This window comes from Vombatus ursinus, unplaced genomic scaffold, assembly GCF_900497805.2.
Source record: "Vombatus ursinus unplaced genomic scaffold, bare-nosed wombat genome assembly UNPS02014791.1, whole genome shotgun sequence".
Lineage (NCBI taxonomy): Eukaryota > Metazoa > Chordata > Mammalia > Diprotodontia > Vombatidae > Vombatus > Vombatus ursinus.
In genome coordinates, this window is record NW_020954569.1 from 45,718,383 (window position 1) to 45,729,996 (window position 11,614).

The 11,614-nt window shown below is 40.9% G+C and overlaps 1 protein-coding gene across 1 annotated transcript in view; it reads right to left on the reverse strand.

The window, feature by feature from the left end:
- Nucleotides 1-2,345: 2,345 nt before the first annotated feature.
- Nucleotides 2,346-11,614, reverse strand: part of SLC6A19 (solute carrier family 6 member 19) — a 43,275-nt gene continuing 34,006 nt past the window's right edge. Inside the window, exons 7-12 of the mRNA XM_027869079.1 lie at nt 11,253-11,381; nt 10,311-10,467; nt 6,746-6,950; nt 4,566-4,725; nt 2,826-2,988; nt 2,346-2,550 (exon numbers count right to left, since the gene is read on the reverse strand). Of these exons, the coding sequence (XP_027724880.1) occupies nt 2,347-2,550; nt 2,826-2,988; nt 4,566-4,725; nt 6,746-6,950; nt 10,311-10,467; nt 11,253-11,381 (1,018 nt within the window). The 3' untranslated portion in view covers nt 2,346. The remainder of the gene's footprint in view (nt 2,551-2,825; nt 2,989-4,565; nt 4,726-6,745; nt 6,951-10,310; nt 10,468-11,252; nt 11,382-11,614) is intronic.

The following is an 11,614-nucleotide window of genomic DNA, read 5'->3' on the forward strand; positions in this document are numbered from 1 at the left end:
AGTGATAATAATTAGCAAGGATGGATTTGCCAGGAATTTTCCAGAATTTCATATATAGTTACCAAGAGCAAGAAGCATAGTGTGCAGGTGGGTCAATTAGAGTAGTGCTGGTTCTTTTTTTTTTTTTTTTTAATCAATGGCAGGCCTAAAAAACTTGGAGGAGAGCATATAAAAAGCATCATTGCATCTACATGAGTATGAGGAGCTGGACACAGTAAGATGGCATCCAGATAACGTAGAGCAGGCACAGACTCGTTGGGAGATCCATATTTGAGTCCTGACTCTGCCATTGCTAACTGTGATCTTGGACAAAATATTTTACCTCTCTGTGTCTCAGTCTCCCCATCTGCAAAATAAGAAAGTTGGACTAGTTGATGTCTAAAGTCCCTTCCAGGGTTACCTGTCTAGAATTCTGTGGATATGGACATCCTTTCTTCTTTTAAAAATCATAAACCATACCATTAAAAAAAACAGTGTAATTTCTCCTTTAGGAGCCACTGGTCCTTGGAATGATGACTTAAAGAATTAATATCAGGTTTTTTAAATGTTCTCATGGCTGCTGCAATACACTAGTATGCAGACTTTAAATTTTTGCTCACTAGCTCAATGATGCAGATGGGAAATTTGAAGTGGTGAGAATCTTAACTGCTACATGATCTTTCACAAACCCCTCTCCATTTGACTTGCTGTGGCCACCACCACTACTACCACCACTACCACAGCCACTACTCCCAGGGTTTTTATGAGCATAAATATGGAAGCTATTCCAACTTCTCTCTAACTTGCCTCCAACAAAGACATGGAAGACCCAGTACAGGGAAGGAAGCTACTAACACCAGGTATTGACAACTACACCTCGCCCCCAAAATATTATGCCTCTGAACCATGGGTGTTTTCAGATATTTCCACTTCATTTAAACAGCTTCTAGATTTCTTAGGGAATAAATTGATGTGGTCAGCTAGAATGAAAAGCAAATAGTTTGTTAAAGCCATCACTCAAAATACCAGTCCACTTGGATACATATTGGGTGCCAGTTTTAGAGAGAAAATGCATCTTAAGTCACTGAGAAAATATGTCAGGTGTTCATGGTACTCTATGGGTTGAGTTAGAGGCTGAGTTAGTAGATAACACTTCTTTCTTCCAAAGGTAACCTGGCTAAAAATTCACATGGAATTATTCATTACAAGCATGTTAATGTTCTCTTAGTCAAACTCTAAGGGCACATTCCTCCTTACCTCCTGGGAAGGGAGGCATTACTTAATTGTTTATCTATTTGTGACAGCTAGCAATGGTGATTAAGTGTAGTTAATGTCCAGTCAGTCAAAGAGTTGTAAACAAACTCAGGAACTTGGGGGGAGGGGAGAGGGGATATCTAGAACTGCAAAACTTGCACAAACACTTTGGTAGTATTGCCAATCTCTGTATTTCTGGATAATGACCCTGGAATCAAGGTTCCAGGGTGGTCCAGCTCCTAGGCCCAGCACCACCCTTTCTGCAGAAGATTTTTTTCCTACAAGATGGAACAGATAGAAAATTAATTTGATTTCTTCTGCTTGACACCAGAGAACAGAACCAGGAGCAATAGGTGGAAGATGGAGAAAGACATACTTTGGTTTGATGTGAGGAAAAACTTCCTAACAACCAGACCTCTCCAAACATGGCATTGACTGCCTCAGGAAGTGGTGAGTTCTCCCTTCCTGGCTATCTTCAGAAGCAGTATCTAGAGCACCACTTATCCAGAATGCTGTTGAGGGTGGATTGGATGAGATGGCCTCAGAGGTCATGCTTGGTAATGTTGAGATTCTGTGATTCAGGGTCAATGTCTCTCTGTGGGAAAAGCTTTCCACTTAAAATCTTACGGAAGTTTTGCTATCAACAGGTACCTCCCACAAACAGAAAGGGGGTACATGTAGTAATAGAGAATAGAGGTGTTCAATGTTTCCTCCCATCTCCCTAGCAGTCCAAAAGCAAACCAAGTCCAGCAGCCTCGGTATCACTGCATTTCAGTCACTGGACATTTCAATGGCATTCACCCCAGGATATCACAATGTACATGGCTTTATAGGACTTTGTATCCCCAGCATCTAATACAATACCTGGTATTGAGCAGGCATGCTGGTCAAATTAAATTGAACAGTGACAATCCCTTCAGTTCCTAGCACGGAGAGACCTCCAGTTTGTAAGGCACAAAAGAATTCCCATTTGTCACCCTGACTGGAGGCTCATCCCCAGCAAGGTTGGCACCGGGAGGGTCTAGTCATTCCAATGTGCCTGGCTGTTGCTTTTTTTCTTTTCCCTTTCCAATCAAGAGCCTGTCCCCATTTCCCCAAGAAGCATGCTACAGCTTAATTCTTCAGCTCTCCATTCACAGAGGGAACAGAATAGGCATTGACGAGCCCTTGTTGGTCATGCTTCCTTTGATAGCAATTCCTGATGAACTTGTAGAGGGCGAACAAGGGGATGATGAGGCATGGGACTCCAACCACAAAAACCACCACAACATAGACCCAGCCAGGATAGGGCTTTTCTTCTGCTATAGGAAACTTGTCCTGGGAAGGTAAACACAACCCATGGTCAAGTCAGACAATTATACTCATGATACAATAGATTGCAGAGCTAGGCTTTCCAAAATTAAACATGGGGAGGAAAGGAACCCCCCCCTTTGCCCTGTCTCTCCTTTTTTTCTCCTCCCAAGTCTTCCTGAATCAGAAGGAAGAGTGAAGCCTCCCTTCATATGCAGATGGATTTTCCTATGCCCTGGCCCTTGGGTAGTGTGTGGGGCCTTCCCTAACAAGCCAGAATAGGCATATTTCTATGTACTTACATATGCAGGGTCCCAGACACTGTATTTCAGCTCCTTGCTGACTTCTGTCACAAAATAGAAGAGGAATATAACTAACATGATGATAGGACTGATTACTCTCCAGGTGATTTGCCAGAAGATATTTGGCTTATGACCGACCATAAACTCAATATCCTTATTAAACCTAAAAATAAAGACCAAGAGGAGAAAATTACCTCATTGATAAAACAAAATGAAAATCCATCTTTCCCCTTCTGGTGCTAACATTCTACTGAGTTTAGATCATATAAGTGAGGTTTTCTTAAAGTGGGGCAACCCTTTACTGACTGCACAGACCTCCATTACAACATAGCTTTGATGTAGGTCTATTGTTACTACAAGTAGGAAAGGAAAGCCTTAGTCCTGCCTACCCATTGAAGTTCTTCAGGATCCTATTTAGAAATCATCTGCCTCTGATGTCATCTGTAATTACTAAGGAAGACCTTAGTTCAAGTCCTTCTTCAGATACTCACTAGCTGTGTGACCTTGGGTGGGTCACTTAACCTCTGTTTGCCTCTGTTTCCTCATCTCTAAAAGGGGGGTGATGATAATAATAGCACCTACCTTCCAGGGTTGTGAGGAACAAATGAGATAATATTTGTAAACCATTTAGCAAGGTGCCTGGCATATAGTATGCTTATTCCCCTCCTTCCCCTCCCCCTTTCATTCAGAAGTGTCCTCTCTCTCTTCAGATTTCCTATAGCATTTAGCTTATACTATGTTTGCAGAACTTACTGCATACTATTTTGTCTTGAATGTGTCATTGTACATTTTTTAATATGTCATGTAATATATAATATTTAATTTCTCCCACTAGAAGCCTCTTGGAATCAGGGAATGTATATTGGATACCTTTCAGTCTCCAACACACAAAACAGTGCCTCCACCATAGAAGGTAGTAGGGTGTTTGAATCAAGTCTACCCTCCTTAATCTATTGCCTCTGCCTCCTATATCCTTAGCTTCTTTCAAGGTTTTTCTCAAGTGCTACCTCCTACCAGAGGCCTTTCCTGTACCACTCCATTGTTAGTACTCTCCTCCTACCCTTCCTAATGACTATATATGCATTTTCTACTTACTTATCTGTATATATGTAATCTCTTCCCAGGAGAATGTAAATTCCTGTTTTACTTTTGTCCTTCTGTCTCTAATGTCTAACCTGCTATCTGGCACATAGGAGGTACAAAAATACTTCTTGAATTATCTTTTAGAGATTTCTGTTGTCCCTTAAGCTCCTTGAATTTGTGAGTGAACTAGACACATTTGTAGACTCACAGGCATTGAATTTTCTTGTGAACTTACTTTTTTTTTTCTAATTTTACTTTAATTTAAAATAGAAATTCTTAACCTGAGGTCTATGAACTTTTTTAAAAATTAGTTTTGATAACTATATTTTACTCTAATTGGTTTTCTTTCTAATCCTATATATTTTACTTTATCCATTTTAAAGCATCATTCTGGGAAGGAGTCCATAGGTTTCAGTAGACTGTTAAAGGGGTCCATAACACACACACAAAAAAGACTAAAAACCTTTGATTTAAAGTTTTCTTTGAAGTTCCACCATGCTCTCATAAACCAGATGACATTGTGGTTCTGACATTATCCACCAGGGAGCAGGCTGCCCACGCTTCTGATTTCATTCTCTTGCTCTAATTCTCTTACATTTTTTTTTATTTGCCTCTTTTAAACTTCTCCCTCAGAAGTCCACTTTTATATAAGCCTACCTGTCTACTCCATAAATGTAAACAACTGCAAACATCTCACAAAAGGCAACGACGAGCAGGGGAATGGATCCAGCATAACCATCTAGCAGAGAGAGCCAGTACTGTCCTGAGTTCAGAGTGAAAATGAAGGCAAGGAGGTATGTCCCCAAACAAATCAGACCTGCAGCATGAACAAAGAACAGGCCAATAGGTTATCTTGGATAAGTAAAACAGAATGAAATTCCAGGTCGGCTCAGACAGCAGGCTTCAAGTAACCTGGGGGTTTAAGGTGGTAGGCTTCCCAGTTGTGAAGTTGCTGATTTTGTTTTTGAAACCTCTTGTTTTACCTTAAAGGACCCTCGCTCTGCCTTCCATCTGAGGAGGAACTTTACAAATTAGGTTTGTTGGAAAGAACATTTTGTGAGCCAGACTAATGAATGGGCAATGAACAATGTCGTGGCAATGAATCTGGGACTGGGGATGTTAGCTCCTTTGTGAATAGATTTAAGACAGAGTGATTCCTCTGAGATAGAACCAGTTGTAAGCATTGGCTACACAGGCAGAACTACTTCATCCCCAAGCAGGCCCGCCTTAGACTAGTATCATGTGATCAAATGGGATCATGGATGCAGAATACTTTGCAGACTTTAATGTGATTAATGTGTCAACTATTACAATTGTTATCATTGTCCAAAATTGTGATTTCATTGGACCAGGGAACTCCTTCTACCAATGCATGTCAGCCCAGCTTCTACAATTTGGAGGGTTGTCTGGGCTATGAGAGGTTAAGTGATTTCCCCAGGGTCACACAGCCTGTGTGTATAAGAGGTGGGATTTGAACTGAGCTCTTCTGACTGACTGAGGCCAAATCTCTGTCTCCTATGCTATTTCCTTCTGGGCTGTGCTTCTGACTCCATATTTCACCAGGTAACTCAGTGGCCTTCTCACTGTGGAGATTCTGTCAGTGCCTAGGACCTTTTCACCCTGGAATGGCCATCTGTCCTGCAGGCCTCTTCTCCCATTGTGAGTTGTACACAGGGGGCAGGGAGGCTCCATTTTGAGGTTGGGCTCAAGCTGCCATGCTTCATTCCCCTCCCCAGCTCCCATCTGTCTCTCTGGGCTTCCCAGCGCGGTCTTAGATGGGTACCTTCTCCTACTCTCTCCCTTTTAGGAGTTGTCTTTCTCCATTAGAATGTAAGCTCCTTGAGGGCAGGGGCTGCCTTTCTTTTTGCCTTTCTTTGTATCCTCAGGGCTTAGTACAGTGCTCAGTAAATAGTAAGCTCTTAATAAATGCTTGTTAATTAGATTATTATTATTAATAATAAACTTCCATTTATACAGCTGATGTTTGTGTGGAAATGGAGGCTTTGAATTGTCATTCAAATTTTATTGAAAAAGAATCCTACTGTGAATCCTTGGACACAATGAATGCTTTGGTGATGCATGCAGATAGTAAGCTTTTAGTTGTTTGGTAAGTGCAATTTTCATAAAGGCAGCCAGGCTGTGCAGTGGATAGCAGTGCCTGGCCTGGAGTCAGGAAGACTTATCTTCCTGAGTTCAAATCTGGCCTCAGATCTTTGCTAGTTGTGTAACCCTGGGCAAGTCACTTAACCCTGTTTACCTCAGTTTCCTCATCTGTAAAAATGAGTTGGAGAAGGAAATGGTAAACTATTCCAGTATTTTTTGCCAAGAAAAAACCCCAAAAGGAGTCACCAAGAGCCAGACATAACTGAAAAATGACTCAACATCAACAATTGTCATAGGTTGGGTGTTTTGTTTTGTTTTGTTTTAAAGATAGGAACACCTTAACAAGAGAAGAAACTCGTTATAATGCAACCACTGTATATAACAGGGCATAGATGAGAGAGTTGGTCTTGAAGCTAAGGATACCTGGATCGAAGTCCTGCCTCTGATGCACACTGACTGCCTGACCCTGGTCTAGGTCGTTGCCTTCCCAGGGCTCTAAGCAGCTCTCTAGGACTATTAGTTGCAGGGAAAGTGCTGATCTGAACTGGTAGAAGGAATTTCTTTACCTGGGAGCTGCCTGTATCAATGACACCCCAGGTCTAGTCCTTTTCCTCTGGTATATATAACAGTGAGCCAGTCCATGACAAATATTAGGCTTGTCCCACCAACAGGAGCATTATAAAGGATTCCACTGGAGATGATTCTGGTAACAGACATTTAAAGATGGCGCATACCTGTTAGAAGGTCCTTGGGCCATTTTTCAGGGATGATCTTAAGATCCAACAGGGGAACAACTACACCTTCCATATTCCCAAACATAGATGACAAACCCAAACAGAACAGCATTATGAAGAAGAGGACAGACCACAGAGGCGAAAGTGGCATTTTGGTGATGGCTTCAGTGAAGACAATGAAGACTAAACCAGTTCCCTGTCCTCCCTGTAGGACAAAAAGATTCATATAGAAAGTCCATTTTATTAAGCATATGTCAATTATACAGCGATTTGAGTCTCCTGAAACATCAGAGTATCTTTTTCTTTTCTCCTCTCTCTAAGCGCTATTCCTCCAAATCCTCAAATCCTTAAAATAAAATCTTTACTATAGATATTCTAGAATTAAGTTGATCTATAATCAAACACAAGTTTATATATTTTTGTATTTTTCCTTTGTATGGTTTCAATATGGCAAGGAATAGAGTGAAGTTTTGGTAAAATACTATTCATTTGATCCATGCCTAGGACTGGGGATGCTCACTCACACAGGGATTCCAGAAAAGCTATCCTTAACTCATGCCACCACCCTATGAGTCAGCTTCCACTCAAAACCATAGCTCTTGGGTCCTCATCAATGTTCTCACTTTTACTAGTCTGCCAGAAGACACATAAAGTTAACAAACAAAAACTATTTGATGAAACAACGTAGCAAGCCAAACTACAGGAAAAGATCCCCCCAGACCCCAATATGGGGTACACCATCCCATAGATTGCCTTACTACTGGTAGAGAAGGGCACACATCTGAGAACATGTGCAGCCTGGGAACAAACACAGAGGTGACATGAAAAGCCAGAGAACATGTATGAAAACTCACATGCCAGAAGCTTGTGTTTTCTGATCTCCCTGTACATGAAAAGGACAAACTAGATAATTGAGGACTCAGGTTTTTTTCAGTTTTTAATTTTTTTAAGTTAATTCTTCGTTTCTGAGTCTCAGCCTGTACCTAATTAATCAGATAATGGCTGCTTCTCCATCCAGTGTGGCCTATGCATTTCCTTTGCATTGTATGACATTCTTCTAGAATGCTATCCATCCAGAGGTCTAAGATCATTGAATTGGAAGGAATCTTGGAGATATTTTGGGATAACCTCCTGCTTCAATGGAAGAAGAAACTGAAACCCTGAGACAACTTGCCACAGGTTGAACAGGTAATAAGTGGCAAAACCAGGATTCAGTAACAGGCCTTCTGATTCTGAGTCCTGTGCTCTTTCCACAATGCTATACTGTGGTTTGAATGGATCATTCGATATACCTTGTATTTACTGATTGTAGTCTGTCCCCATACTAGTCCCCAACCCCCAACTCATTTACCAAAATTATGTGATTCAAGTTAGCAAAAGTTTTTATTAGCCCTAGTACTACAAGTATTAAAAACTGGGGTAGGAGAAGTGAAATGACTTGAAAGACATAAATTAATATTTAAACCAAGATTAAATCTTTGTTAGCAGAACATGAATCATCAAAACGTACCAACTGAATGATAGTATTATATAGCTCCCAGTCAACCCACATTTAGAGCAGTGTTACCTCTGTATGTTCATATTATATAAATAGACATGGTACAATAATAACCTCTTCTGTTTTGTACCGATAGATAAGTGGTAATTGGTAAACTGTTCAACATTCATTCATGAACCAAATTCTTCCTGCTCTTGGACCAACTCTTAACTTTTGTTATTCTGGTGATTGGAAGAAGGGAGAGGAAGGAAGGTTTGGGTTGAGCCAGTGCTCTGAGCAGAAATCAGTGGCTCCCGGAAATGACCTCATGGAACTTACCAGGAATGATCACAGGAGTTGAGCTGCTGACATGCACAAAATATATCAATTTAAGACAACATCTTTTTTAACAGGCTCATGAAAATATTGTAGTAAAGTCCTCCTGTCACAACAATGAGCCTGTCAGTTACAAAGCATTTATTAGGTATGTACTGTATGCCACGCACTGTGCTAAGTGCTGAGGATACAAAGAAAGGCAAAAATCAGTCTTTGCCCTCGAGGGGCTCACATTTTAATGTAGGATACAAAACTTAGAAGTCACAGGTAACTGTTACAGCTGGAAGGGATTGCAAAGATCGTCTGGGCCAATTCTCAGGTTGTATAGATAAAAAACTAAATTAGATGACTTGTCCCAAAATCACACCATTAGTGGCAGAAGTGGGCCTGCAACCAAGGCTTCTTGAAGCTTGGCACCTACTTAAGCCCTTTTCTACAAAAAGACTCTCCTTTTTTGGAAGCAATCGGGTTAAATGACTTGCCCAGGGTCACACAGCTAGTAAGTGTCTAAGATTGGATTTGAACTCAGGTCTTCCTGACTCTAGGACTGGTGCTCTATCCACTGCACCACCCAGCTGCCCCAAAAAGATTCTTTTTGAAATATGTTGGGAAGAGCTCCAGGAAAGAAGGGTCAGCAATCAGAATTGTCCTGTTGTTTTTCCTATCCTGAATTTTCACTTTTCTATCTTCTCAGTTCCCTAGGAAATGTGGGTGAAATTAGGCAGACAGAGAAATGGAAACTGAGGCTGGGGAGACACAGGAAACAATTGTGTTTTCTGTTCTCATGTGACCAGCCTTCCCTCTGCACTGTGTAGAAGATATGTTGGAAAGTTGGTAAAAGTCATTTGGGATGCCATACACCTGATTGGCAGCTAGGTGGCAACATAGTATATAGAGCACTAAACCTGGAGTCAGGAAGATCTGAGTTCAAATTCGACCTCAGACACTTATTAGCTGTATGACCCTGGGCAAGACACCTAACTTGTTTGCCTCAGTTTCCTCATCTGTAAAATGGGGTTGGTAATAATACCTACCTTAATATATATACACTATACTGTACTATACTATAATTATTATATATAAGATATAATATAAAATACCTTCCAGGGTTGTGATCTAATGAGATAATAAATGTGAAATGCTAAGCATAGTGCTTGGTAGATAGTAAAATTTATATAAATTTTAGCTACTATTGTTATTATTACTAATTATAAAAGTTCATTGGATCATAGCCTCAAAGCCAGAAGTCCTAAAGTTTATATAACCCACCCCACTCAGTTTATAGATGAGGAAACTGAGGCCCCGAGAATTTAAGTGATTTGTCTAAGCTCATGCAATACTAAGTGGCAGAACAAAGGTTGAAGCTAAATCCTCTGATTCCAAATGTAATGTTCTTTCCATTGTAGCAGGCGCCTCCCTTAGAGGAAAGGGTAGAGAACTGACAGTCCTATGTGGTGACTGGAAGAAGGGAGAGAAACAAATATCAGTACAGATGCAACCTCAGGCTACGTCCAGATCCACCTCTGTGTTCTTCCTGTCTCTAGCTAGCTCTCTAAATATCTTCTTCCAAATGTTTCAGGTTCCAGGGCCTCATCCTTCAATGGGAAGGAAGTAAAGGGCCAGAAGAGGTAGTAGTGTTCATGAGGGTACCTAGTGCCAGGTACCCAACCCATCTAAGCCTTTCCCTGCCTGATAAACGCCGCGAAGTGTGCAAAGGGGAGAAGCAGAGTGCAAACTGGAATGTTCACTTACTTCTTTTAGAAAAGAATTCATGTCACACGTCCTGAAAGTCAACTGTGCAAAGGCAGCAGGGTCAGTTGCATTATACAAAGCTTTCATGTACTCAAAGTTGTCCTGTGTGATATTACCTTCAGGCAAATCAAATCCATTGGTCAAGGTCAGGATGTTTCTAGAAAGAAGGATACAAACCAGGGGAGATTAATAGGCACAATAGTCCTAGATAATATCAGAGCCTTTAATGAAGTCCAAATGCAGATACACATAGCAGCTGGGGGGGGGGGGTGGGGGAAGCCTGAATTACTAGGTCCTCAAAAATATATTTGCATAAATATAAGTACATATGCTTACTAGATATATAAATATACTTACTAGTATACTAAGTACAATTACTTAGTATACAGCATCCTAGTATGCTGTTTTTCAGTCTTTTTCAGTCATGTCCAACTCTTCATGACCACATTTGGGGTTTTCTTGGCAAAGATACTGGAGGGGTTTGCCATTTCCTTTTCTAGTTCATTTTTACAGATGAGGAAACTGAGGCAAAAAGGGTTAAGTGACTTGCTCAGGGTCACAATGTAAGTGTCCGAGGCCAGATTTGAACTCATGAAGATGAGTCTTCCGGATTCCAGGCCTGGCCCTATATGCACTATGGCGCCACCTAGCTGCCACACAATATCCTAGTCTAGGATACTTGATTTAGAGCCAGAGGGGATTTTACAGATCATAGAGGCCAACCCCCTTGTTTTACAGAAGAGGTAACTAAGGCGCAGAGATTTTAAGTGACCTGCCCAGGGTCATAGAGTTAATAAGTGTCTCTAGTTCGATTTAAGCCTGTGTCTTCCTGGTTTCAAGTTCTGGTCCCCATTCACTAAAGAGCATATGATAAGCCCCTCTATCAATGCATATAACATAATACATGGTCCTTCAAATGCTAAAAACTTTGAGACTACTTACTGACTGAAGCAGTCATCATATTTCTCCGTGGCCCGGAACCCAATGATGGAATAAACCACGGTTGCTGCATAAACAGATGTGAAGCCATTGATCACAGAAACAATCACTGCATCCATCTCACAGTTGTTGCTATACGTTAAGAAACAAATATCAGTACAGATGAAACCTCAGACTAAAAAGCTTGTAAGTTTGTTTACATGATAATGACTCCTATTTGCCTGGTAATTTAAGGTCCACAAGAGCACTCACATGGACACTCCCCCATCTCCAACATGTCCAGTGAGAGTCCCAGTTCCAGTACTTACTAATAAACACATACCTGTGTGACCTTACAAATTCTCTGGGCTTCTATTTCATCATCT